General features: G+C 59.1%; 1 protein-coding gene across 8 annotated transcripts; it reads right to left on the bottom strand.

The window, feature by feature from the left end:
• Positions 1–1,110: 1,110 nt before the first annotated feature.
• Positions 1,111–27,643, bottom strand: LTBP4 (latent transforming growth factor beta binding protein 4). 8 transcript variants are annotated; one of them, XM_047711389.1, is made up of 33 exons: positions 27,401–27,643; positions 25,509–25,567; positions 25,212–25,340; positions 24,549–24,658; positions 19,574–19,765; positions 19,143–19,390; positions 18,964–19,066; positions 18,480–18,554; positions 18,242–18,364; positions 17,550–17,714; positions 16,773–16,919; positions 16,535–16,642; positions 16,027–16,158; positions 15,813–15,938; positions 14,914–15,039; positions 14,101–14,343; positions 13,491–13,616; positions 13,283–13,402; positions 12,276–12,404; positions 11,969–12,094; positions 11,449–11,571; positions 11,112–11,243; positions 10,002–10,133; positions 9,797–9,922; positions 8,310–8,456; positions 6,472–6,738; positions 6,113–6,184; positions 5,675–5,803; positions 5,333–5,479; positions 4,263–4,415; positions 3,198–3,578; positions 2,624–2,776; positions 1,111–1,541 (listed from the first exon to the last, which is right to left on the bottom strand). In XM_047711389.1, the coding sequence occupies exons 1-33, from the start codon at positions 27,641–27,643 to the stop codon at positions 1,387–1,389; spliced, it is 4,947 nt and encodes a 1,648-aa protein (XP_047567345.1). In that variant the 3' UTR covers positions 1,111–1,386. The 8 variants fall into 8 exon arrangements, with proteins under 8 accessions (XP_047567345.1, XP_047567351.1, XP_047567352.1 ...); XM_047711395.1 differs by having other exon boundaries at positions 25,212–25,350; positions 27,401–27,561; XM_047711396.1 differs by lacking the exon at positions 27,401–27,643 and adding an exon at positions 26,141–26,195 and having other exon boundaries at positions 25,212–25,369.

Below are 27,643 nucleotides of genomic sequence, written 5' to 3'. Positions count from 1 at the left end.
GCCTACGTTTGTGTGTTTCTCTTCTGTGATGTTCAGAGCTTCAACGGATTCTCAAAGGGACCTATAAACCCCCAACACAGACTGTTTGGAACCCTATCTCTTCCTCCAGGAAGCTTTCCCTGATGCTCTCTCAGACTGGGTCAGGTGCATTCTCTGGGTATCCACAGCCTCTGATCTTACCCCAGCTGGGTCCTGACCCCTCTACCAGTGCCTCTGCTATCCCAGAATGGATTGCCAGCCCCCTCCACCCCTGGGCCCCCGGCCGGCTCAGTCAGTTAACTGTCTGCCTTCAACTTGGGTCATGATCCCAAGGTTCTAAGGTTGAGCCCCACACCAGACTCTGCTCTCAGTGCGTAGTTTGCTTCTCCCTCTGCCCCTCCCCACCTCTCTCTGTGCCAAATAAATAAATAAAAATCTTAAAAAAAGAAAATTAAAAGACCCTAACACTGCTACGTGGGTGAAGAATGACTCAGGCAGAGACTTCCGTTCTGTTTTGTTTTGGTGCCAATGAGCCCTTCCACTCCCAACCGTTCCCTGTACCCTAAGCTTATGATTTGCCAGGCTGTTTTTTGCCCTTTTTGTGGTAAGAATTTTGGACTCTCCCGACCACCACCATCACCACTAACACCATCATGGCCAGAAAATAGGCAGGGGTCACTGGGGTAGGGAGGCCTGTGTGGGACACTTCAGCATAACACACACAGCCATTGTCACTTCCACATGTCCCTGAACAGGCCACCCACCAGGACAGCCACTCCCTGCTCCTAGGAGGTCCAGGTCTCCTCCGTTCATCCCTCCAGGGACTCCAGCCCCCACCACCTCCCAAGTCCCACAATAGCTTTTGACTTTGGGGAGTAGGGGAAATCTAGGGCCCCCTCTAGCTGAGAAAAGAAGAAGCCCTCTGAGCAAGGCCCCACACGGCAGGGGTGGAGGGTGGGGAGAGGGGAATCTCTCCTGAGATTAGAGAGATAGGAAAAAATACAGACACAGAGAATATGTCCCTGTGTCATAGAGAAAACGAAGCAGAAAGACAAGAGCCAGAGAGAAAAGAGAGTCAGAGAGAAAAAGACATAGGAGGAGAAAGATACATAGGCAGACAGAAGCGGAAGGTACAAAATAGGTGTTTTTTAATTGAAAATTTTTATAAAAAGGAGAGGGAACGTGAAGGCGCTCAGGGCTAGTCCCAGGGCCCCACAGCGTCAGTAGGAGGGTCTGAGGATGGCAGGAGCAGTGAAGGGCATCCCTCTTTCCATCGGTTCATGCTTCGTGTGTCCCTCCTTGCTGGCCCTCAGGCACCCCCTGCTCATGAATACAAGCAGGCAGGAGGGTGTATGGCAGGGACCTGCGTGCTCAGGCATGGAGCGAATGGCCTGGAGCCACAAAGGCTCAGGCCCGTGGCCTGGCAGGAGTGCAGTGGTGTGGCTGGTGCGAGGGTGCAAATCCTGGGCGGCAGATACAGCGGAAGGAGCCATCAGTGTTGACACAGCGTGCGTTGACACAGAGCGGGGAGGCTGCCTCAGCCTCGTCACACTCGTTGATGTCTGCAGAAGGAGGTACAGGGAGCGCTGCTCAGGCTTCGGGACCCTAGAACCCACTTGTCTGGCCCCTGGGGCTCCTGAGGCAAAGGGGTGCAAATGCTGAGCCTCCTACTTGGAGTCAATTGTGGCCACTACCACCTGCTGGCTGTGTGAGCCTGGGCAGGTGGCTTAACCTCTCTGTGCCTCAGCTTTGTGTTCTGTGAGATGGGGACGGTAGCCCTTAGGTCACTAGGTTTTTGTTAGGAAAATAATACTGATAATGATATCACAACAACCAATGCTTACTCTATACCAGACATTGTTTAAAGCACATTACGTGTACTTATCCCCCTAATAACCCTATGAGGTAGGTACCGTGATCCCGTTGCCATACGGGCAAACTGAGGCCCAGCCTGGGAAAGCTCCTTGCCCAATATCACACAACAAGCCCCCTTTCTGCCCAGCGAGTTCTCAGGCCAGCTCTCACAGTCTGAGTTCTCAGTCCCCTGCTATTTCTTGGCTGTGAGTCCTTGGGACACTCAGTCCTCTTTTCTGAGCCTTGGTTTACACACAGGCCTCAGTGTCACTGTCAATCAGTACTGATGATGGTCACAACTCTATGAAATGGGTTCTACAACTATTGCTCATTTTTTGAATGCGAAAAACTAAAGGGCCAATGACCTGTCCAGGGTCACACAGCACATTGCTAGACTGAGCCTGAGGTCTGTCCAACTCCCCCAGCGTCCTTGTCTATAACCACTTTGCCTTACTGCTCCCTGAACTAGGCAGCCCTGACTCATATTCCCATTCTACAGAGGAGAAGAGGGAAGCTCTCCGAAGAGGTCAAGCAAATCGCCCCAGGTAGGACCGGGAGATCGCATCTGCAGGATTCTTCAGGATGCCTCGATCCTGCTTCAAGCCCAGCCCCCCTGAGGTCCTCGCAGCCTGACCTCAGCTTCTGCGGGCAAGCCCCATCCCTGTGCGGGAGCTCCTTCCTGTTCCCTGTGATCTGGCCGGACCCCTTGACATCTCCGACTCCCCCCACCCCTGCTCGAGTCAGGGCATCCACCCTCTCCCGGCGCGTGCTGGCTCTGGCCGCCCCTCACCGACGCAGGCCATGCGGGTCATGTCCAGGCGGTAACCACTGAAGCAGTCGCAGGTGAAGCCCTCGGGGACACGCACGCAGCGGCCGTGGGCACAGCCGTCCAAGATCCCGCACTCCTCCGCTTCCAGTCCCTCGTAGGGCCCAGACAGGGTGCCTGCAGAGAAGGCGGGGACTCCGGGGTTGTTGTTGGTGGGGGGATGGTCTCAGCCTCCCATCCCTCGAACCCCCACCGTGGGGCAGCACCCCGCCCGGGTATCCTCTTCTAAACTGTGCATCCCGCTCGGGGGCTCTGGGGGGCGCTGTGGGGCCAAGTTTCCCTCGATCTGCTCTCCTGCGGTCCTCACCTCTTGGTCTGCTGGTGTTTCTCCCTCTTCACGGCTCTCCGTAGCTCTCTCCGACTGTATCTGTGTTTTCCCATCTCTCTCAGCCAATGCCTCCCAGACACCGCCCCCCCCCCCCCCCCCGCTTCTCTGGGTTTCTGGATCTCATGCTCTTTCTCTCCCTCTTCCCTGTCTCCATCTCTCTGCACCCCTAACTCCCCATTTCAGTCTCCATCTCTCGGCCGCAGTGCTCACCAGGATAGCCTCCACCTTCAGGTGACTCCTCAGGCTCTGGGAAGGAGCCACGCGTGTCACGGGACCGATAGCGCCAGCGGCTGCCTGGGCCAGGTGGCGCGGCAGCCTCAGAGTCACTGTAGGGGCCGCCATCGTCCTCAAAGTCGGGCATGTCGAAGGGTGGTGCTCCGTACGGGGCCTCCCGGCGGGCGAAGGGCCCAGGAGGAGGTGGGTAGGGGTCGTAGGGTAGCACGGCTGGCGGGTACAGTTCGGGCCCATAGGGAAGGCCCTGGTAGGGTGGACCTAGGTCAGGGCCATATTCATAAGGGAGTCCAAAGCCACCTGGCCGCGGGGGACCGTATGCAGGGGGGCGCAGCACATTACACAGGGCCTCAAAGTCATCTGTAAACAGGAGCCAAGCCTCATGGTTAGCCCAGGCTAGCCTCAGCACCCACCATTCATGTCCTAGTGTGGAAAGAGGAGCCCAGAGAAGTGAGGAGGGCCTGGGGCTGAGGCATGGGAGGGGCCTCAAAGGAGGGGGCTGGGATCCCTCGGTCAGGATCAGGGGTTCTGGAGCTAGGATTAGGCGGCTGAGGGCTGAGACTGGGATTCCAAGTTGCTGGCATCAAGAGTACTAAGGACAACTGCTGGTAGGAATCAGGGTCCAAGTGCTGGAATTTGGGGGGACCCCTGGGATCTTGGACTAGGGGCCTAGAGAAATAAAATGGAAGGTGTTTTAGGGACCAGAGCTGGGGAGTCCCAGGAACTGGGGGCCTGAGGGGCCAGGATGTATAGGAAGGGATCTGAGCCAGGGGAGCTGGAGGTCTGAGGACCAAGGACTAGGGTTTTGGGCCTGGGGTTGTGTTCCCAAGGGCTAAGGATTGGGGGATTCAGGGGTTTTAAGAGCCAAGCTTTGGGGGTCTCTGGGATTGTGTGCTGGGGTCTTAGGCACCTGGAAGTGAGTGTCCAGTACACTGTGGTCTGTGGGCCAGGATGGTGGGGTCAGGCCTAAGGGCAGAGGATCTGGAAGGAGGGGTCTCATGGGCTGTCTGGGCCCCTGGGTGTGGCCCAGGCAGGTGGCAGTACCTGAGTCCTGGGCGGGGCAAAGGGCACAGTCCATGCCCCAGGCCTCGCCATAGAGGCAGCAGCACTCTGTGTAAGTGGCCTGGCGGTCCAGCCGAGGGCGACTACACACGAGGTCAGCTCCTACTTCCTGCCAGCACACTCCCAGGTTGTCATCTGAGGGCAGAGACAGCGTGCATCAGGGTGGGACAGGCAGGATGGGGTCCTCCCAAACACTGGAGCAACCCAGCCACCTGGTGCCTAACACCAGATGCTTCTCCTTAGCTGTGATCTGCCTCCCAGAGGCCCTCTGAGGTAGCTCCTGGGCTTGGTCTGAAATGAGGCAGTCGTAGAGGAGGTAGGGTCTGAGACGGTTCTCTCCACGCCCAGCCTCTGAAGGGCAGTTGCTTTTTATATCTGAGCATTGTTTGAATGGAGTCCCAGGGTGTTTAGGGGGTGAGGGGTGGGGGGAAATGTAAGAACAGGGTGTGGAAGGAGAAGAGAGCTTAGGTCAGTGGGCAAAAAGAAAGGACCCAAAGAGATAGAGACAAATACATCCCAAGAATCAGAGACTCCAAGAAAAACTGGAAAGCAAAGATGCAGAGAGAGGGAAAGAGAGAAATGAAAAGAAACAGACCTAGAAAGACCCCAAGAGTGGCAGAAATTCCGGAAAGCCCAGAGAGGTGGAAAGAGACAGAGACACACAGGGAAATCATCACAGGAAGCGCGGCTTCAGCGCTTAGTAAAACCAGGTCCCATAACAGAAATAAAATTCCCCATAGCCACCAATCGCCGGCGCACCCAGTGTGCCGAAAGGAAGCCGGGGCCCCGGGGCTATAATCAACGTGCAGATACACGTGGCCAGCCAGTGGCAGGCTCCCTGGGACCTCTGATTTCGGGAGAACCCCCGGACACCACGCCAGTTGGCCTGTAGGGGCCTCAGACAACCGCGAGGAAATGGGGTTAGAGTTAGGGGCGTGAGGGGGCGGGGCCGAGCGTTGGCGCGGGCCCCCGCGGGGCGCGAGGTGGAGCCAGGGGCAGGACGAGGGGGCGGGACGAGGGGGCGGGACGGGCGGATCTGGGGGCTGGGCTACCGAGGCTCTGGCTCTCGTTGGAGACGCAGCGGCGTCGGGAGCCGTCCAGCACCAGCGGGGGCTCGCAGGTGCAGTGGTAAGAACCCACGGTGTTAACGCAGCTGCCGCCCTCACACGCAGGCTCTTCGTCCGAGCACTCGTCGTTATCTAAGGGAGGCGTGGAGGGAGTGGTTAGGAAGCAGCCCTTGATCCTTTCCCACTTGCCCAGCGCGTTGACAGTGATAGATGGAGTCTAGACTCCAGGAAGGATTTCCTGCTGGCGGTGGCCACATTCCAGAGAGGGACTGGTGGGGTAGACGGTCGGGGAAGTGGGGAGGGGAGTGGAGGGGAGGGGGCTCGTACCGACGCACTCCAGTCGCTGGGCATGGTAGTAGTAGCCGTTGCTGCAGTAACATGAGTAGCCTGGGGCCGTGTTCACGCACACGCCGCTCTTGCACACCTGGTCTCGGAAGAGCTGGCACTCGTCCACGTCTGCGGGAAGGATGGTCAGAGGCGCGCCCCACACCAGGCGAGAGAAGGGGGCGGGCCAGGGCGTAGGGCGGCTGGATGTGGGGAATGGGTGGCTCCGAGGCTTGACCCGGGAAGAGAGGGACCGAAAGGTGGCGACAGAGACCCAGAGGTAGACAGACAGGGAAAGGCGGAGAGAGCATGGGGTGTGGGGGAGTGGGGGAGACAGAGAACCAGTGAGAGATAGAGATGAGAGATGTGAACAGACCCAGCGGGTGAGACTGAGCTGGGCCTGGGGGCTGAGGAGGATTTGGGGTTGAAGTCTGGCCTTACCCCTCCGTAGGCTCAGGTCTCCACTCGGTGCCAGATAGCCCCGGCCATGGGGACATAGTGACTGGTACTCCACTGCACACAGACACAAGGCTGAGCACAGATGCGCTACACCCAGCCCCTGCCCTGGGTCCTGGGCTTACTCTTGCCCCTGGGGGCCACCCTTCATCACCCAAGTTTTCAAGCCCCCTGCCTTTGTGCTCACCTCTTGGCCTCATGCCCACCTGGCTGGCAGCTCACCCTTGCCCTTACAGTTCCCAGTACCCCAGTCCATGTCCCAGTGCATCTGCTGTCCCAGTCCCATGCCCCCCTCTCTCGACCCAAACCCTCAGCCCTCCATCCACCCTGTAGCCCCTGCCCACCTGTCTCAGTGCTGGGGCATTGCTGGATGCGGCAGCCGCTGCCCCAGCCCTCACCCACGGTGCAGCAGCACTCTTGCCACGTCACATTCCGTGCCAGGATGTTGTCACAGGCATCCGGGGCTGCCGTGTCAAAGTAGCACTCCCGGCGCCCGCTGCCTGCAGGGCCCTGCCTGGGTGGGCTGGGCCGGCGGGGCGGGGATGGCGGAGGTGGCCGGGCAGGCAGACCCGGGCTGGCAGGAGCCTGGGGCTGTGGGCCTGGGAATGTGCCTAGGGAAGCAAGGGGCTAATTTAGCCCAGTGTGGGCTGAGCCTCCCACCCCGATATTATAGATGAGGAAACTGAGGCAGAACCCAACTCCACACCTCTCCCCATCTGTCCTCATCCATTCTCACTCCCTGTTGTTTCTCCATCTCTTGCCTCCCCAGTTCACACCCTGCTAGGTGTCTGGCCCATGGCCCAGGGGCAGTTTGGGAAGCAGGGGCAGGAGGGGGGTGTCTCTGGCCTCCTTTTTATCTCCTGGGTCCTCAGATCCAATGCATTCTAAACAGGCCCCAGAGTCTTTCCAGACCTAGCCTTAGGCCTGGACACATCTCTCTCTTCCACCAGGCAGCCCACAGCCTGGCCACCAGCCTCTTGCCTTCTGCCACCCACCCTCCCTTCCTCTCCCACAGCCCCCTGCCTTGGTCTAGTCCTCTCCTCTCCTGCCCAGGTCCCTGGCCCAACCTGCTCTCTAGGGTCCCAGCCCCTAGTGTCACCCACTCCAGTCCACCTTCACAGGGCAGCTGGAGGGAGGTTTTAAAATCTGATTATACCTCTCTCCCACTCAAAACCCTCCCATGGGTGCCATAGTGCCCTCCGGAAAGGCCAACCTCCCAAAGATGGTAAATCAGTGCGATCCGGCACTGCATCCCTTCTGTGGCCTCGTTTCTCCCCACCCCTTCCCTTGCTCTGTACAGCATGCCACCTTGAACTTATTTTTGGTCCTCAAAAGGTCAGGTCCTCGCTTGCCTTGCCAGGCCTTTGCCCTTGCTGTATCCTCTGCCCAGAATGCCCTCCCTCACCCACTTCACCTGGCTTATTTCTACTCATCCTACTGCTCTCAGTTTAGACCTCCCTTTCTATAGGAAGCTGTCTCTGACTTTCATCTCAGGCTGGGGTAGGTACCTCCTCCAGATTCCCATAATCCCCTACCCTTGCCCCGGCACAGCCTTGTTCCCTCTGGCCTGGGTTTCCTCCTTCCAGCCCTGATTTCTCTGGCTGTCACTATCTGGTGATATCTCTGCCTGTCCCTTCTGGTCTGTGAGCCCCTTAAAGACAGAGTGGTCTCAAAAAAAAAAAAAAAAAAAAAAAAGACAGAGTGGTCTCTCCTCATCACTGCTATGTCCCTAGGACCTAGAATAGGGCCTAAACACAGTGGATGCCCTGTTAACATTTGTTGAATGAGAGAATCTGGTATAGAGTTAGGGACAGGGCTGACACCGAGTCCCACCACCTGTGTTAACCCATGTGTTTTGATTTTTTTATTGTTATTTTTTTTTAAAGATTTTATTTATTTATTTGACAGAGAGAGATCACAAGTAGACGGAGAGGCAGGCAGAGAGAGAGAGAGGGAAGCAGGCTTCTTGCTGAGCAGAGTGCCCGATGTGGGACTCGATCCCAGGACCCTGAGATCATGACCTGAGCCGAAGGCAGCGGCTTAACCCACTGAGCCACCCAGGCGCCCAATTGTTATTTAAAACAGCATTTAACATGGCAACTGTCTGTGCCTGGAATGGTTAGATCACATCATTTTTCTGTGAGCCCTGCAGCCATCAGTTAAATAGACTCATCAGTCTTACCAACAGAAGTCCGCGGGGGAACACAACGTCCAGTCATGGGGTCAAACTCCTCAGGGCTGGTAGGACAGACACAGAGGAAGGAGCCTTCAACATTCTCACACAGGGCAGCTCCGCACACACGCTGTAGCGTTTCACATTCATTCACGTCTGTGAGCAAGAGACAAAGGAGAGGGTCAACGGTTGTAAATGTCTGTGATTCCAAAGCTCTAAAAGTCTGAAATACCCAAATGTAATGGGTATTTTTAACGACTCAGACCCCATCATTTACTTCTCTTTGGGGGACAAACCCTGGCTTTCCCTTGGGAGCCTTCTGCTCCTCCATTTTCAACTCATGTATTTTTGAGTACGGTTAAATCTACTCCGAGTGGACCCGAGTTCCAGGCATGGCCGACCAGGTTACTGCATTTCTCTGGTTCAGAGAGATGGGTGGTGGCCAAGCTGGGGCAGTCAATGCCAGTCCTGGGACTTTTGCTAGGAATATTAAGAATGAGCCTCCCTCTTTAGCGTTGGGGTTACCAAGCTAAGGATGTTAGCCTGGAGGTGCTAGGGCCTTCTTTGTCATTGTGAAGTGTCTGCCTGAAAATAAATACAACAGGGCTGAGAGGAGGAGACAGCTAGCCTTGTTAGAATCCCTGGATCCAAGTGTGCCTCAAGTTAAACATTTTCTAGGACTTCACCGTTTTAATTCTCTTCAAAGAAATAAAGCACACAGGGTGCCTGGGTGGCTCAGTCGGTTAAGCATCGGACTCTTGATCTCAGCTCAGGTCTTGATTTCAGGGTTGTGAGTTCAAGCCCCACATTGGCTCAGCATAGAGCCCACTTTAAAAAAAAATATATATATATATATATGCACAAAAAACTAGGATTCGTGCAACTCACTGTATGTAAATTGAACCTCAAGTGAAAATATCTGGAAACTCCTACTGGACTCTGGTTAATGCTATACATACTTTAGAATTTAGGGAGAAATGTACTGATGCCTGTGATTTAATTTTAAACCAATCCTAGAGAGAAGATGAATTACAGACAGGTAGGTGAGCCAAGAAGTAAATAAAAGAATGATAATGGAATATAGATCATGGGCATGTGGACATTCATTCTAGAGGTCTTTCAATTTTCTGTACATTTAGATATTTTCCTCACAAAATGTTGGGAAAAGAGAAAATGTTTATGTGCACTTAAGATTAGTGTGCATTAAAAAAAAAGATTAGTGTGCATTTTACACACTTTACACATGTATTTTTTTAAGCCCTCCCCAAACAAGATCTGAATGAACAGGGTTTCTGTTGCTTGCAACCAAAAGGAGTCCTGACCAATATGGAAATAATGTATATTCCAAGTCTAAGTTCCACAGGCCCAGTGTGTGTGTGTTTATACTGATTTACAGCAAATGTGAACTCAGAGCTGTTTGGGTCTGCAGAGGGGAGCAGGGCCTGACCAACCTCTTCCCCACCCTGTGGACCCATCCACCCCCTGGAGCCCCGTACCCACGCAGTGACGCCCGTCCCTGGCCCCCTCGTATCCCTGGTCACAGAGGCACTGGAAGGAGCCGGGCAGGTTCTGGCACACAGCGTGGGCCCCGCAGAAGGACCGATTCCGGCATTCGTCCACATCTGCAACCACCAGACAGTCAGGCCCTTGCTGGACTTTCCTTCCCCTCCACATCTCACCCAAAGCTGGACGGACACCTACCCTGGCATCCGCCCCCTGGCGTGGGCTGATAGCCAGGGTCACAGGCTGGTGTGCAGCGGTAGGAGCCAGGAGTGTTCTCACAGCGCTGGGCTCCACAAATCGCTGAGCCATATTCTTGGCACTCATCAACATCTGCAAAAAAAGTGGTGTGGGTGGAGGGGAGGGGAGTCACAGGACCGGATTCACAAGATCCTGATGCTGTTTCCAGTTCCCGTGGCTGAGAAGTCTCTATAAATCTGGTATTCTAGGAGTCTGAGCTTCTAAAGACTCTTAAGTTCTTACTGCCATTTCTCACAGTCCAAATGGTCCCACCTCAGGGCCTTTGCACTCACGGTTCCCTCCGTCAGAAACACTTTTCCCTCAACTCTCTGCATGGCTCCCTCTCTCACTTCACTCAAGTGTCAAGGTCGAGCCCTCCTAGCACCCCTTCCCCCACCGTTCTATCATCTATGTCCATTTATCCTGCTCTATTTTCCTTCTTAAACTTGATATATTATCCATGTGTCTCTTGGCATACCAACAGTCACCTCCCTAGACTACAAACTCCACCATGCTGGGACTTGTCTCTGTCTGGCTCTTGCCACCTCCCCCCCAGCCCTGTATCCCCAAGGTGTAGAACTGTGCCCGACACCCAGTAGGTGCCCCCAAAGTGTTTGCTGAATGAACCTTGAATCTATTTGTGTATTTACTGCCTATCTCTCCCCACCCCCTCCCATCCCCCATCAGCTCCATGAGGGCTGGGACTTTGTTTGACTCGATGCCTGTTGCACCCCCCAGTGCATGACACACAGGTGTTTAATGAATTCTTGTGGAATTCGAATGAGGTACCCTGAAACTAGGCTTCCACAGATCAGAGGTCTGCTAGCCAGAGAGCCCAAGTCATTTCATTTGCTCCCCCAATCCTCCCACCTCACCTCCACGAGAAAATGCAAGGGCACACTGGTGGCTTATTTCCACCACAGAGATGTGAGACACGGTTAAGTGCACGGGCTGGGGGCTCCTTCGCTCCCCTCAAGTCCCGAAGGCCGAGTGCTCCTCCTCAAGTCCCCAAGAGAGCTGACTCCAGCAACTTGTCCTAGGGGCAGGGGTGGGGAAGGAGAGTAGTCTCACCGTCACAGGTGCCCTCAGGGCCCGCGTGGTAGCCAGGGTCGCAGTCTCGGACACAGCGGTAGGAACCCGGGGAATTCTCACAACGCTGGGACCCACACAGGGCAGGGCCCCGCTCGCGACATTCGTCCACGTCTGAGGAAGGAGGCACAGCAGTCAAATGGGGGAAGCAGGGGAGTCTGGGAGGCAAAGGAGAACAGGTGAGCGAGTTAAGGAAGGCAGTAGAGAGAACGGGGGTGGGGGGGGGGCGGGTAGGGAGGAAGCAGCGGAGGAGAGCCTAATGGGAGAGAAGGGGAGGTAGGAGAGAAGGGGCAGGGATCCGGCCGGGGGCGCCTCTCACCGAGGCAGGAGGCGAGGTCTGGGCCGGCGCGATGTCCGGGAGGACAGACGCACTCGAAGGAGCCGTCGGTGTTGGTACAGATGCCACTCTGGCAGAGGTCCTCCTCGCTGCACTCGTCCACGTCTGAGGGACCACGTTCGAAACCGCCGCCCACCGCCGCCCACCTCCGCCGCTTAGCATTGCAGGCCCCGCCCCTCTGCCCCTTGCCCCGCCCCTCTGACTGAGGCCTCCTACTCTTTTCCCCGCCCGTCTTGGGCTCCTCCTTTCTCTGCAAGCCCCTCCCTCCCGACGGGTTCAGGCCCCGCCCTCTCCAATCACGGCACACCTTGCTCCGACTCCGCCCCTTTCCCCTCCAAACCCCGCCCCTCCCTGATCGCCACCAGGAGGCTCCACACGCCCGGCTTTGAAGCTTTGCGACCTCAGTCCTAAAATTCAGACTCCGCCTTCCGCGCTCTCCTAGTCCTGATTTTCTTGGTGTAAGCCCACCCTTTCCCGGTCCAGACCCAGCCTGGGTACCGACCGAGGCAAGAGGCTCCACGGGGTCCGGGCCGGTAGCCGGGGGCGCAAGTGCAGGCAAAGGAGCCGTCGGTGTTGAGGCACTCGCCATGGGGGAAACAGAAGTCGCCCTCTAGGCACTCGTTCACGTCTAGGGTACAGGGAGAGATGGGACTCGGGGGTCGTCGCCCAAGGAGCAACTCCGCCCGCAAGCCCCACCCACAGCCTGCCAGACCAGCTTCCACCTCTCCAACAGCGTTTGCCGAGGAACGCAGACCCCTGGATTCCCAAGTTCTCCGACCCCTCTCCGCCCTCTCCCCTGCCCTACCCACCTGCGCAGGGCCCAGGCCGACCAGAGGGCGCGCGGTAGCCCGGCTCGCAGCTGCAGCGGAAGGAGCCTTCGGTGTTGGTGCAGTGGCCATGGGGGCCGCAGGAAGCACCCAAGCTGCACTCGTCCACATCTGTGGGAACGCAAGTTTCAGAAGAGGTCTGGTCTAGGGACACTGCAAGGATCCCCTTGGGGCTGAGGGGTCTTGAGCAGTTGGTGGGTAGTGTCTCAGGTTGGATAGGAGGTGAAGGCTCTGTGGCAGAAGTGAGTGGGGTACACCAAGATTCTGTGATTCTAGGGACCATAATCCTGTGAATCTGGATTTCTGGGAATTCCCTGTGCTAGGATCCTGGAGTCAGGGAGGGACTCTGGACTAGGACTGGGGTCAGAAATTAATTAGGTTAAGAGGCCAGGTATTACAAGCCAGGAGCACTGGATGGCATTCTGCTGAATCAGGGGTCAGAGTCAGTAATTGGCATCTGAGACCAGTTCGGATCGGGGTGAGAGTCAGGGTCCAGAATTCTGCCTCTAGTCAGGGTCAGGTCAGGGATCATGAACCCAATCAGTCCCCAGGGAAGGAATTCTGGGAATGGGCAGGGGCAGTGAGAGACAGGATCAAAGGTCACAGAAAGCCAGGGGTTATGGCAGGAGTTATGGCTAGGTTAAATGTCACAGTCAGTTTCAGGGGTCACAGGTCACATTCAGGGTCAAGGGACAGTCAGGATTAAAAGGGTTACAACTGCTTATCAGGGTTGTAGGGAGTGTTTATCAGCAGGGGTAATGGTTAGAGTCAAATGTCACAGCCAAGTTGAGGGTTCATGGGTTAGATGTCACATTCAGGGTCAAGTTTCATGGTCCAGATCAGGAATTGCAATACAGGTCAAAGGCCCATAAACTAGGTCAAGAGTCACAGTCAGACTCTAGGGGTCATGGTCCAGGGAACTGAGGTCCAGGTTAGAAGGGTATGGATCACGATGCAGGTCTAAGGTCATAGCCGGGGCTTGGTCTCACCAGCGCATCGGCCATGGTGCAGGTGGTGGCCAGCAGGACAGGCCCTACACTGGAAGGAGCCGGGTGAGTTCACACACTCCTGCCCAGGACAGGCCAGGTGATTCTCACACTCATCCACATCTGGGGGGCAGGGAAGAAGGTGGCCTTGAAGGAGCAGCCCAGAGCCCGCCTCACCCATCCACACTCCTCCCTCCCTCCCCGGCCTCACCCTCGCACTCTGAGCCGGCAGCATTGGGTTGGAAGCCCGTGGGGCAGACACACTGGAAGCCACCTTCTGTGTTCTCGCACCGGCCATAGGCGCAGGGTGGTGGGCTACGGGCACACTCATCCACGTCTGGGGGAGAGGGGACCAGTGGGACTGAGAAAGGGGCCTGGACCCAATCATCCCCATTGCTTTCACCATCTACTCCGACATTCCGGGCTGGAGGCAGGCTTCTGGACTTTGCCCAGGCTCATCCCACTCCCAGAACAGACTCCTTTCCTGGACCCCCATCAATGGTCTCTCCAGCTGCCATGGGGAAGCTAGGACCCCACGTAGGAGGTCTACGTGCTGCTCTCCCCACCTCAGGGTGGTCCCCTCCCCAGACAAGCACATGAGTCATTCCAAAAGGGAGGAGGAACGCAGGGCACCCTCATATTCAGAGAAAGCGGAGAAGACTCTGGAGTCAAACCCCCCCACCCTCTCCGTACCTCCACTCCTGTGCCCCTGCTCTCCATCACCAACCCCCACCACCCTATCTCTCTACTCCCCAACCATGTCTCTCTCCAGTCCCCACAGCCAGTGGCTGTGGAATGGACTTGGGACCCAACACCCTCACCTTGGCATGGGGCCCCTGGCCCTCGGGAGCGGAATCCAGCAGGGCAGGCACAGTGGAAGGAGCCCGCTGTGTTGTCACAGCGGCCTGGCCCGCAGGGCGGTGGCTCTTGGGCACACTCATCCACATCTTCTTCACACGCCGAGCCCCGGAAGCCAGCCGGGCAAACACAGCGGAAAGAGCCGGACAGGTTCTCACAGACCCCTCTGCCACAAAGGCCCGGGCTCTGCGTGCACTCGTCCACATCTGCCCAGGGCAAGGGGCCAGCCAGAGTCACACCTTTATGCCCCCCCACGCCCCACCCCCGAGATCTGCTCTGCCTCCCTGACTTCCAACACGTTCACTATCCCCTCTCCATCATTCTGCCTCCCTGTCCCATCACTCTGCCTCCTTGTCTGCCTCATTCTACCTCCTCTTCTCTGTTATTCAAATTCTCCGTCCTCCATCCCTCTACCTTCTCAATCCCTAAGCTTCCAGTCGCCCTCCTAGAACTCTAGTCCCCATCAATTGGTCTCTTTCTGCACTATTGGTTATTCTACCCGCTTCCCCCATAACTGACATCTCCATCTTCCATCCTTCTGCTTCTCCAACTTCCATGACTCAGCTTTTCTGTTTCTGACCACTCGGCCTCTCCATCTCCATGTCAGTCTACCTCTACAGCCATCAGGCTGCCTCCCTGGCTCTTAGAACCTGGCCCCTCCGTCTCGCAGCAATCAGTCTCCCCCTGCCTCATTGCTCAGTTTCTCCATCCCTCATCACTGCTGCTCTACCCTTCCCCCCACACCCCCTTCCCCTCAGTCCCTCCCAGTTCCTCACCCTGGCAGCCGGCACCGTGGGGAGCCGCCTGGTACCCAGCGGGGCACACGCACAGGAAGCTGCCTGGCGTGTTCTCGCAGCGCCCGCGGTCACACGGCGGCGGCACGCGGTGGCACTCGTCCACATCTGCAGGCACCAACCCGGAGGTTGAGGCTGGGGCAGACACTCCCCCTCACTCCCCCCACGCCCGCCTTCAGAGGGCTCAGGGAGGATGGGAGGTGGAGAGGGCAGGGGCGGAGCCAAACTTGGGCCGGTGCCACACTGGGGCGGGAGCCAGCGTCAGTAGGACAGCCCGGAGTGGGTAGGTTTAAGGCGTAGGCGGGGAAGGCGGGAGGAGGGCAGGTGAGAGGGAGGACCAGACGACGACTGGGGACCCGGCCAGGGCAGAGGCGGGGAGAAGATCAGCGAGGGGGGCAATGTGGGGAGGGCAGGACCTGGGCAGGGCTAGGGCGGGAAGGGCAGCTTTGGGGACCGAACAAAGGGAAGGCAGGAGCGAGGGAAAGGGCGCTGCGGGGTGAGGACGGGGCAGAGGTGCGGCAGGATGGGAATCGTGGCTCGTGGTCAGGAGATAGGATGCGGCGGGTGTAGGACACGGGCGGAGCCGGGGGGAGGGCGGGAGCCCGTAGGGAACATGGAGGGGGCGGGGCCAGGGGAGGAGCGGAGCGGGACTGGGTCCGGGAGAGAAGCCGGGCGGTTGTACAGCAGGGACCCGCCCCGACGGGAAGAGCCGGCTGGGCGGCGAAGAGGCAGTGGTGGGGCCGAAGGGAGAGCGGGAGCAGATCGCGGGGGCGGGGTGGGGGACGGGAGCAGAAGCGTGGGGAACCGCGGGACGGAGGGAACTGCTGGAGGGCGACCCGGGCAGGGGTGGGGCCTGAAGCTGGGCGGGGCGGATTTCTCACCCAAGCACTCCGCAGCCCGCGGGCCCGCTCTGTAGCCCTGGCCACACACGCAATGGAAGCTGCCTGGCGTGTTTTCACAGCGCCCGGGGGCACAGGGCGGGGGCACGCGACGACACTCGTCCACGTCTGAGGGCATAGACGGGGCTGGTCAGGAGGCGATTGGCAGAGCCCCCCACCCCGCCCCGCCTCCGTCCACCCCCACTGCCAGACTCACCAATGCAGTGTGTGCCCTGCGGGCTGAGCCGGAAACCGGAGTCGCACGCGCAGGTGTAGCCGCTGGGCCGCGGGATGCAGCGTCCCGGGCCACAGACCTGGGGATTGCGCTGACACACGCCGGGCGAGGAACCTGGGCGGGGGGTGGGTGGGGGGTCCAGACAGCCAGGGTTCCTCCATCTCTGAATCCTCTGTCCCCTTCATCCCAGTACAATCCCCTCCGATGCTCTGCCTAAGGCACCCTCATGGATGTCCCTCCGCAAGTCCGCTTCTGAGCTCAGAGAGGTTAAATGACTTGCTTAATTGACAGAGAACTTGAACCCAGGCCTGTATGACACCAGCTCCTAATGTTACTCAACACTTGCCCGTCGAAACCTTTCTCTCTTCTCACCCGTTCCTTAACTCCTCCTGCTGTAACATCCCTATCCTGAGATCTTCACCTTGGAGCTCCCCGGTGGAATCCCCACCTGTAATACCCCCATCGATGCCCTCGATTCCTTCTACTGCACCTGATTCAGGGATCTCAGGACCAGACCAGGCAGGGATGCTGGGCAGGGGAAGCTCAGGGCCCGGCCTGTGCTCAGGTGGGAGTTCTGGACGGCGGGTGGGCAGAAAGCCTGGCAAAGAAGGGGTACCAGTAAATGGAGACCTAGATTTGGGTGTCCCCCCTCCTCTCTCTCCTCTTTTCCTTATGAGGCTGAGGCCTCCCCTTGGAGATGGCATCTCCTCCTCCAGAAGCCAGCTCACCTGTGGGTGGCCTAGGGGTGGAGGGTGGAGCCCGGTGGCTCAGGGACACTCGGGGTGGCTCCTGGCCCAGGGGTCTGGTGTTGTAGCGGAGGTCAGAGGCCGAGTAGTGGTAGCCAGGGCCAGCAGGGCAGATCTCCCGAAAACCCTCTGGGAACAAGAAAGGGAGGGAGAGAGACAGAACGTGAAAGTAGGAGGGAATGAGAAGAGGAGTCTAGAATCTGACCTTGACTGGGGGCAGGGCTTGGCTTTAGGTGTGGGTCAGGGGTTTGGGTTGGATGCTGGTTCGGGGTAGTATCCTGGCCAAAGAATGGGACATCTCAGAGGCTAAGGGTGCGACCAAGGGTGTTTTTCCTTATTTGGTATAGGGACAGGGACAAGGGTTGAGAGTGGAATCTGGTTTAGTCTGTGGAAGGGTCTGGCTTTAAGCAAAAGGCAGACTGCCGGGGAAGTGTCTCAGGAAAGGGGGTGTCTGGGGTGGAGCCCAAGAAGGAGCCTAGGCTGAAGGCAGGGTCTCAGGAACTTCGGGCTTGGCCAAAGTTTGGGGGCACGGTTGGGCAAGGAGCATATCCAAAGGGCTAGGTGCTGTCAAATTGGGCGGGGACTCAGGGGTGTGTCTCAGGGGTGGGTGTGGCCAAAGGTGGGGTGGGGCCGGGCCCGAGTCCAGTCTGAGGATCTCAGGGGCCGGGGGCGTGGCCAAGGCTAGGGCCCGGGGGCGGGGCCTAGAGTAGGCACCAAGTTAGTCAAGTCTAACGATAGGCCAAGGCCGGAGGCGCTCACCTGAGCCGAAGGGTGGGCAGAGCTGGCAGCCTCGACCCCAGGCTTTGCCCACGCGGCTACAGCAGCAGATCTGCTTGGTGATGTTGCGCAGAATGGGCAGCGAGCAGCCACCGTCGCGGAGCACGCGGAAGCAGGGCCCTTTGGCCTCTGAGATCACGTGCTGGGCTGCGGTGGGGGTGAAAATTATTCAGGGCGGGCTTGGCAGTGTAGCGGAAGTAGGGGATCTGGGAGACAGGAGGATAGCCCCCGGGAGGGTTTAATGGGTGTAAAGGCCATTAAGAGGTCTAAGAGGGTCTGAAGGAGAGGTGAGGGGTCTGGAGGTCTGAGAAAGGCCTGAGGCCTGTGGAGGGAATGAGGGAATCTGAGAAGGATCTCGGGGTCTGCAGAAGGTCTGATGGTGGAGGGAGACGAAGGGATTCGGGGCCTGAGCAGAGCTGAAGAAAATCTGAAGATCTGAAAGGATACAGACCTAAAGGTTTGAAGAGTTCTTAGAGGGGCTAAAGAAGGTCTCGGGAGTCTGAGGGTGTGTAAAAGTCTGAGACGTTCTGAGGGGTGTAATAAGAGTGACCGGGGGGAGTCTGGGAGGACCTGGGGAGTCTAAGGGAATTAAGGCCCAGGGATGCTCTGGAATGGGTCTGAGGGCTGGGAGGACAGACTCGGGATACAGCCTCAGCCCCCTCCCGGTGGCTCACAGATACAGCTGCTGCGGGATGAGTCGTGCAGGAAGCCGTCGGGGCACACGCACGTGTACCCGCCGTGCGTGTTCGCGCACTCCCCGTGTTGGCAGCGCCCACCGGTAGCGCACTCATCCACATCTGCCAGGAATGCCGTAGTCTCAGTAGCTTCAGGGACGAGCTCCCTGCCGGCCCAGCTCATAGAGCCAAGCCCTTCCCACTCCCGCCCCGTGCCCCCCCCCACCCCCGAGCTTACCTTGGCAGGACCCATTAACCCTTTGAAAGCCGGTTGGACACGGTCCATCTGGGGTGCCTACTCGGTCTGAAATCCCTGTGGAGAGGAGAGAGGGGTGGGCCAGGGGCGGGCGGAGCGAAAATAGGTGGGCGGGGACAAAAGAGGGATGGGAGGGGTTAAAGGATGTTGGGAGCGGCTTGAGTGCGGCTTGAGCGCAGCAAGAGCCTTAGGTAGGAGGTGGGAGAGAAGGCAACGTGGGAGGCTCCAGAAATGCATGAGTGGGGCCGTGGCATAAAGGTGGGGTGAGAAGAGAGTAGCCTAAGTCAGAAAGCGGAGTGGGCGGTCCCAGAGCGGTATGGATAGTCTAGACTGGAAATGATCCCCACAGCTGGGCAGGTGTGGCTTGATTTTGTGAACACGGTTTGTCTGTGAGCAGAGTACCAGGAGTCACGGGGTTATCACCTCTCCCCAGCTCCAAGCACCTCAGGGACGTCCTGGGGCTTACCCAGGTGTTCCGAGCATGACTGACAGTCGTGAACGCCCCAGGCCAAGCCTGCCCCTCTGCAGCACACCTCCTGAGTCCGGAGCCCGGGCAGCGGGGACGCACACTGCGGAAAAGTGTTGGGTGAGCGCACCCCATCGTGGTGGCACGCTCCGGGCCCCTCCCCACCCGCCTCGTCTCACTTCGCCTCCGCGCAGCTCCCGAAAGCAGTAACCGAAGCCGGAGGCATCCGAATAGCTGTCCTCGCGCGGCGCGCTCTGTGCCAGCACCGTGTAGGGCGCCGCCGCCTCCGCCCGCGCCGCCGCCTCCGCCCGTGCCACTGCCTCGGCGTCCGCCTCCTCCCAAGAGCCGGACACACGCTCCACCTGGTGCACCACCACGGACGCCTCCTGAGGGTGCTCTACGTGGACGCTCACCATGGACGCCACGCCTGGAGGGAGGCACGGCAGGGCAAAGGGGTGTCGCCACGGGTTCTTACGGACTGGGACTAGGAATGGGGAGAAGGGCGCGCTGGAGAAGGGTACTCAGGGGAAGGCAGGAAAGATGAGGGTCAGAGAAACGGCGAGATAGTGAACAGATGGGGCCGAGGGGACCCGGGCCTCATTTTCCTCACCGTGCTCGTCGTCGCGGTGATTGGCCAGTGGCATGGTGTACACCGAGCGGGTGAGGCCCGGCATGGCTGGGGCCGGTGGCCGGGCGCCCGAGGAATGCAGCTGGCAGAACTTGCCAGCGAAGTCCGGGGGACAGAGGCAGCGGTCAGGCTTCACGCACACACCGCCGTTGTGACAGATCAAGGGACACAGGACTGGGGGGAGAGAGAGGCTAGCTCAGACCTTAACGTTATACTCAAAGTATGACCTCGTTGTAAGTCGCTCCGCCTTGAGCTGTCTTATTTCACCCCTACCAACCCTGGCCACCTGCGCTGGCTGGGTCCGTCGTCCAGCCCTTTGGTATAGCTCCGCCCCCTGGATCAGGTCCCCAGGCCCTTCCGCTCTTCATTCACTCTCAGGTCACTCCGCCCTTCCTCTCCAGTCCCACTTTGAGGCCGGGTCCAGGCGTTCCAGCACCACCCAGACAGCGCTGTCCCCGCCCATTGGTTCAGCCCGGACCACTCTCGCTTTTTCCTAAGCAGTTAGCCCCGCCCATCTAATCATCTGGCTGGGTCTTTAGTTACGCAGGCCCCGCGCTGGTCTCTTCCATTGACTAAATCGACATTTTGGCCACCTCCCTGGCACCACTCCCGTCGCCCAACTCTGTCTCTTTACCATTCTAGGCACACGCACATCCCGTCTGCAGAGGTCCACGACACTCAGATTCCGTCTACTGGCTGGGCATCCCCTTCTAAGCTATTCGCCCACATCACCTTCTATCCACCGGATTCTAAAACCTCGGCTGTCAAGGTGTTTAACCAGCTGCCTTTAGCCCCGCCCACCCGCCTTTCCTCACGCCGATTTCCCCCAGCTCACGCTCCTCCCGCCCCACCTCCCTGGCTATTTGGGCGTCCTAGCCCCACCCACCGCGCTTTGTCTCCGCCCACGTCCCCTCCCGGCTCTGGCTGCAGAGTTCTCGCTCTGCCTTCCCGCCTCCTGTAGCCCCGGGGCGGGGCCGCGACGGGGACGCGCCTTCCCTCCCCTCTGCGCGCCCTCGCTGGGCCCCTGGCCACCTCTGGGCGGGGCACTGCCAGCTGTGCGGCGGGGTAAACAAAGAGAGGGGTGCGGCGGGGGTAGGGCGGCGGCTCCGCATTCCGGACCCTTGGGGAGCCCCGAGTCCTCTGAGCCAAAGAAGGCCGGACGTATCCTGAGAGGGCACCCCTCCCTTTCTCCCCTGGGGCTGCAGAGAACAGCTGGAGACAGCTGTGCGGAGGGAGGAAGGGGGCAGGCGGCTGGGGCCGTCCAGGAAGGCGTGTGTGGGATTCTGAGCCACACAGTGGAGAGGGGAAAAGCAGAGAGGGAGACCCTTCTGTTCAGAAGGGTAGAGACTGGGCTCCTGGAAGGAGATGAGATAGAGTGCAGTGCTCTGGGATTCAAAGATGGCTCAAGACTTCTAGAATGGAAAGAGAGCCTAGTTCAGAGGAAACTGAAGCTCCCTTTCATTAGAAGTCTGTTAAATTCTTTTGGGGAGAGTTACCTAGAAAACAGGACTCTAGTGCCTTCTGGGGGACAGCCAAATTGAGGGTGCTGAGAACAGTTTACATGGAGAAGTGGGATTCCCTGGGAGTCCCCAGCACACAGGAGCCTCAACTGTCTGAAGATTCTTAGATACTGTGGATCCCCCATCCCTTCCCAGCTCAGGGATTAGGTGCCCAAGTTTTTGGATTAATGGCTGCATAGAGGGCACAGTGTTTGCAGAGTCTTCTTGTGAGAACCAGCTGATTAAGAGCAGTTCTGGGGTTCTCTGAAGACAGATGGATCAGAAGTTCCTGGGGGAGGGGTCAGCTGGAAAAGCAGGGCTTGGAAAGACAGGAATCGGGAATCTGATGGCACTCAGCTGGAAATACAAGAGAATGGTGTCTTTTGTGGAAAGAGAATTCAGTGAGGGAATGGAGTTATTGCTGTACAGGGTTTGTAATCTGGGGTTTCTCTGAGAAGTAGGGAGGAGTAGCTGAGGGACAATACTACAGAGTTCTCTGGTGAGGGGCACAGTTTGGGGGGATTACATCAGAAGAATGGGAGGGAACTTTACTGGAGGGGCTGGTCTCTGGAGTCTGTTGATGGGGTGGGGAGGAGGCTTAGGGTCTGAAGGCTGAGATGCTGAGCTCCCCTACTTAAGGGAGTCGGGCCGTGACTCCAGAGTGCCCTAATAAGGGTCCTTAATTGAGTAGCAAGAGAAACTTAACTAGGAATCACGGTTCCAGAATAGGAGGGGTCTCTGGTGGTGGTCATGGTAATCCAGCTAGGTCTCAGGACATTTTCCAGCCTCCACCGGCATTTCTCCACCTTTTCTCCACCGCACCACCCAGCTCCCTTGGGGCTCCCACACCCCGGATGGCTGGTTACATGGGTACAGCCAACTCCATGCCCCATGCCTCTGGAGGAATAAGGAGTTGAGGACATCGGGGTCCTGCCAGGGTCAGCCCCCCTTCACATGCCCCTCCTGAGCCTCCAGGGGCTTGGCACCCGCCTGGGCACGGCGCCTGGGCATGGCGCCTGGCACGGGCGCGTTGGGGCTGGGCCGGGAGTCAGTGTAGGAAGGAGGGAGGGAGGGGAGGAGGGAGGGAGTGGCAGCGGGCGGGGGCTGAGGCGGGAGATGAGCTCACGCCGGCCAGGGCTGGATTGGCTGGGGGCCAGGCTGGGCGAGTTCTCAGAGCCAGGGGCCCCCACTCCCCACTCTAGAGGGCCTCTGAGGTTGGGGGCAGGTAGGCCCCGACCCTGAGAGCCCGCCCATTCCGGCATCCTGGGGCCAACAGGTGGCTGGCCCTCCCCACCTCACCTGACAGGGGGTGGGGGGTGGGGGTGGGGGTGGGGGGGGTGGGATTGCTTCCTACCGTAGGGGTGCCCGGAGAACACCCTCCTGTCCCCTCTGCCCTCCAGGGGGCGCCCCTTCCTCCAGGCCTCCTATCTGGATTTCTCTCCCACGTGGGACCTTTGCAACTCAGTGGCCTGCAGAGACCCTTTCAGGGACCCTTTCCCTCTCAGCTCTTGGGATCAACTTTCCTCATCCCAATACCCCTCTTCACAGGCATTCTCACCTAGGACTTTAATAATGCCTCCCACCCAAGAATGAAACTGGGACACCCCTCAGGGCCCTGAAGCCCTCCCTTGGTCTCCAGGGATTCCTTACAACCTCAGAATTGGGGCCCCCTTCCCCCAAGCTCCAGGCCCCTCAGTTCTGGTATCTCCCGCTTTAACTCAGAGGCATGAAAGCTGGCCCCAGTCCCCTCACGTGGGACGCCACAGGTCCCTGAGAATCCTCATTGCTTGCAAAATCGGGACTCTCGGGGCTCAACTCCAAACTCCAGGAATTTAAGTCCCCCTTCCTTAAATACCCCAGGGATTCCCCAGAACTCCTGCATACCGAATCTGGGCTCCCTCTCCCTGGGGGACTGTCTCGCCCATCCCCGGGGACCCTCCTCCCCCAGGGAACCCCTCCCCCGGGACCACCACCCCGCACTCACAGGCGCGGAAGCCGGGTCCCCCCGGGGCCGCCCCGCCGGGCGCGCCGCTGTCCACGCTGGTGGCGTTGCGGGGCGCGCAGGTCGGGGTACAGCGGGAACCGGTGGGGCCATGGACGCAGCGCAGGCCGCACACGGCCGGGGTGAAGCGCACGCGGAGGCGCTCTCGGGGCCGGCCCAGCACGGGCTGCGGTCCGAGCAGCGCCAGCAGCACCAATAGCGACACCCGCGCGCCGCCCGCCATGGCTGCAGCGCCGCGCTCCGCCGCGCCGCCGCCCCAGCCCGCTCGAGGGGCCCGGCCGCGCCCGCCCGCCTGCGGGGGAGGGCGGCCGCGCCCCCGCTCAGGCCCCCCCCTCCCCACCACTCCCTCCCCGGCGGCCGCGCGGGGGCGCGTGGGGCTGGGCGCGCAGCCAGAGGCGCGCAGGCTGGGCGCTAGACTCACAGGGGGGAGGGGGGCGCCCCGTCTGCCCCCGCCTCGCAACAACAAGTGAATGGGGCCCGCAAAGGAGCGGCCGGGAAGGGAACAGGTGGGGGCGGGCCGGTTTCCCCCTAGACAGGGCTGAATCCATAAAGAGGAAAAGAGTAGTGGGGGCCACATTTGGGGAGGCCGGTAAAGGCTGATTCCCCGCCCTAGACACACAGAAGGAGGCTTCATCTGGATAGGGGGCTGTCATGGCACATCTGGGCAGCCAGGTGGCCCATCTGGGGGAGAGAAGAAGGGTCGGTGCACCTGGGAACGTGAAGGAATTGGGGGTCTAGATTGTGGGCAGGACGCTGGCGGGGTGGGGGGCACATCTGAGGATGCAGTCACATCTGGCCAGGACCCCCCACACCTGGTAGGAGAAGTCAGAATGGACAAGAGCGAACGGTGGATTGAGGCTGTGGGCGGGGGGGTCCTCACATCTGGCCGGATGCCCACATCTGGAAGACTTTAGGGAGAAGGGGACACATCTGGGCTGAAGGCCACAGCAGGGGAGGGGGGGGACTTTAGAGGGTAGTTGAGACCAGGGGGTGTGCTAGCCCAGGGGCCGAGCGCTGGAGTGGGAGGAGGGCAAAGGGAGGGTCGGGGAAGCAGGGGGAGGCCTTTGGCTCCTGGCCGGCCCACAATTTTGGGCATTCGGTGACCGGGCAGGCGCCAACCCGCACAATCGCTTTTGTTGTCTGGGCTAGTTCGGCTGCGCTCTCTGCCGGGACAGCGCCCCCCTCTTTGGCCGCAGGGAGCCCGGACGCCTGGCTTCCCGGCCCCACCCCCGCGGGTCAGCGCCTCTGGCCAGCGTCTGGTCCTGTCCCGGGCTCACCTCGCGCGGCGGGACGCCAGGGTCCCTAGAGGGTCAGTATCCTGGGGGCCTGGGGGGCGGGGGGCTGAGCTACAATGGGGGGCAGCTAGGCGGCGGCTGGACCGTGGGAACCAGACGGCTTTATCTGGCCCGGAACCCACCACCCTGCCCCCCGCCAGAGGAAGGGCGGATGTTCTTACCCTGGGTCTGGCCTGCAGGGGCGCGCTGTTGGGGCCTCCTTCTCAGCAGTGCCCGGCCCCCCGGCCCCCGGGGCCGCCTTCGTCTCAGCAGAGCTCTGGCCTCCTGCAGCCTGGGTAGGAGAGGGCCAAAGAGACAAACGAGGTTAGGTGGACACTCCCTCCCCCCTAGACCCCCTTCCCCCTCAGCTGGAAGGGGCCTTCTGTGCCAGGAGATCTCCCAGTAGCTGCTCTCCAACCGCGCCCCCCCCCATCCCTTTCCAGGGACCAGACCTTGAGGGTTCTCCACAGGCTTGGGGAGAAATGGAGGCAAAGATGGGGGGGGGATGGAGATGAGGAATGGAGAAAGAGGAGAGAAGACAGAGGCAGAAAGAGAGACAGAGAGAGTCAAAGACACACAGAGGATAATGATAGGAGAAACTGAGACAGAAATGGAAAAGAACACATACAGACAGAGGGCATGGAGACAGGGGCAGAGAAATGGAGAATGAAAGACACAGAGGATGGGATAGGTGAGAAAAGGAGAGCTAGAAACAGCAAATCAAGTTGAGAGAGAGAGACAGGGAAGGGAGAAGAGACACAGGGAGCAGAGAGAAAGGTGTGTGGGGAATAGTGGCGGAGCTGGGAGCTCCCCAGCGTCTGGGCAGGGAGGGATTGCACACTCATGTCAATGGCTGCCAGTTGAGGGACACCTGTCTCTTCCTCACGCTGGGACTGGGGCTCGGCAGCACCAGGGGCACGGGGGTCAGGCACTGCAGAGGGCCTGCACACTTTTCGGGCGGGCAGCTCTGGACCCTGCAGGAGGCTTCGGAGACAGCCAGGGACTAAGTGGAGAAGGAGGGGACCAAGTCTTTCTTTCCACCAAGTGCATCCAGCATTCCAGCTGGGAGGCAGGGTGGGGAAGGGAGACCCCACCCCTGTGCTCTTACACTCCCTACCCATATCCCACCTAAAAGAACCCACCTCTGAGGCAGCGACTTCTCCTGGGCGACCGGCCTGTGCAGCACCGACAAGCAGCAAGACTATAAACAGGGGTGGAAGTCACTCAGGCCCCAGTTCTCTAAGACTCCCCAGAGAGGGAAACAAGGGGTAGGGGAGAGAAAGCCAAGAGAAGGCTTGAGAGCACTCGAAATAGATGTTTGATCAGTCTGAAGCACCATGCTGGAAGCCTCAGTTTCCCCATCTGAACCCTGGAAGGCAAATTGGCATAAACTCTCCAGGGATGGAGGTCACAGCAACCCGACTTTTACTTATTTTCTGAAGTGTTTAGTTGTAAAGTCTCATTGGTAAGGACATTTTAAAGTCTTTTTTTTTTTTTAATGTTTTTTTTTTTAAAGACGCAAAGAGGGTTTCTAAGCTCGTTTCCAAGCCCCGGACTGTCTGGGAATCTAGAACCCCGCCCTCCCCGCTCATCCCTGTCTTTGACTCAGCCGTCATCCCGAGCAAGGCCGGCAGGTGGCGCCACTTCCACAGGCCTCCGCAGCTGGGAAGGGAGGTCCTCTTTTGACTGTGGGTCCAGCAGGGTGCTGAGGTGGAGGGGGTTACCGAAGGAACCACAGCCCAGAACTGGGAATCCCAAGGCCTGAGTTCTAGACCGTTCCTGCCTTTCCACGAGCTGTGTCTTTGAGCCAGCATCTCCTGGTCTTTGGGCCTCAGTTTCACGCTTGACCAGGAGGGAGGAGTCGTTCTTCGAGAAATCTCTGCGCCCAGAGGGTCTCAGATTCTGGATAGCGGAGTCCTCAGCTCCAGCGCAAGTGCGTCGCAACCAGGGGGCCCCCCAGACAAATCCATTATCCAGGCTAAGGGGGACGAGAGACGAGGACGCGCGCGCAGGCCCCGAGAAAAGGGCGGTGAGGAGATGCTGTGAAGGGGACGTCGGGCGCACGGACTCTTTCCAGACGGGTGGGGCCCAGTGAGGGAAGAGAACGCCCGGATGGGAGCCTCCGGGACCCCCGATATTGCCGTTATCCCTCCCGCCTTTTCTCCGGGTTAACCCCTTCCCGGCCCCGCCCCCGGCGCGTCTCAGGTTACTAAACGCATTCGCAGAGACCGAGGCGGGAGCGGAGCCCGGGGCCTTTGTAACCGAGCGCTGGGCCGCAGGGCTGGGGGTGGGAGTGCTGGGCAGACTGCTTTCTTCGATCTCGTCACCCGTAGACAGGAAGAATAGCTATAAACCCCAAATCTATAGGAAATTTTGGATCGCATGCCGCGAAATCACAGGTCCCTCATTCAAGCCCGGGATCCTCAAATTCTAGGAAACCAGAGCATCCCCAATCCTCATGAAATCCGAGGAACCTCCTCCGCACAAACGCCCCTTGCAAGCTCCTCGGCCATCAAGCCCGAAGTCCACGGCTTCCTAAGTTATTAGGAAAATCCAAGAGTCCCTTTTAATTCATCCAGACGTTCCCAAACCCTAGAAAACCAGGGCATCTCAACCCCACCATAGAGTCCCTTCATAACCTCCGCTACTCCTGTTCCTTCCAAGCACCCAAGAAGCTTGGGGAACTCCATCCCATCTGAAGGGCCCCACCCATCTATCATCGTGGGAAAACTCAAAACTCCATCCCCATCGAAGCTAGGACCCTTCGTCGAAAAGACCCTAGAATTCCCTGGGGGCATATTCTCCATCTACCACACCAGCGGCGAATCCCTCGCCTCCAAATTTCAGTACTCCCCGATTCTAAGCCATGCAAAATAGAGGGTCCTAATAAATCCAAGGGCTCTTGCTCTTTCATCACTACCAACGAAACACAGGGTTCGTCATCCCCCTAAATCCGCAAGTCCTGGTGCTTCCGGACAGCCAGACTTATTGGGTGGAGGGGGCACAAGGAAGAAGGGGTTGCAGCGGGGCTTACCCGGCCGGGCGGCCCGGGATCCCCGCAACCTCGACGGCCTCGCTGGGGTTGGGGCTGGGGCTGGCGGCGGAGACGGTGGCTGCGAAGACCGGCAGCAGCAGCACCAGCAGAAGCGGGCGGCGGCCGCTGGGGCCAGGCCGCAGCATCGTGTCCGGCGTGGAGTCCTGCTCCAGGCGGGCAGTCTGTCCAGCGGGTCCGGCTCGGCGCGGCCCCGCCCCCCGCCCCCGCCCGAGGCCGACTCAT

This window comes from Lutra lutra, chromosome 17, assembly GCF_902655055.1.
Source record: "Lutra lutra chromosome 17, mLutLut1.2, whole genome shotgun sequence".
Classification (NCBI taxonomy): domain Eukaryota; kingdom Metazoa; phylum Chordata; class Mammalia; order Carnivora; family Mustelidae; genus Lutra; species Lutra lutra.
Note: the sequence above shows the minus strand (reverse complement) of the source record. Positions and strands in the feature narration are given on the sequence as shown.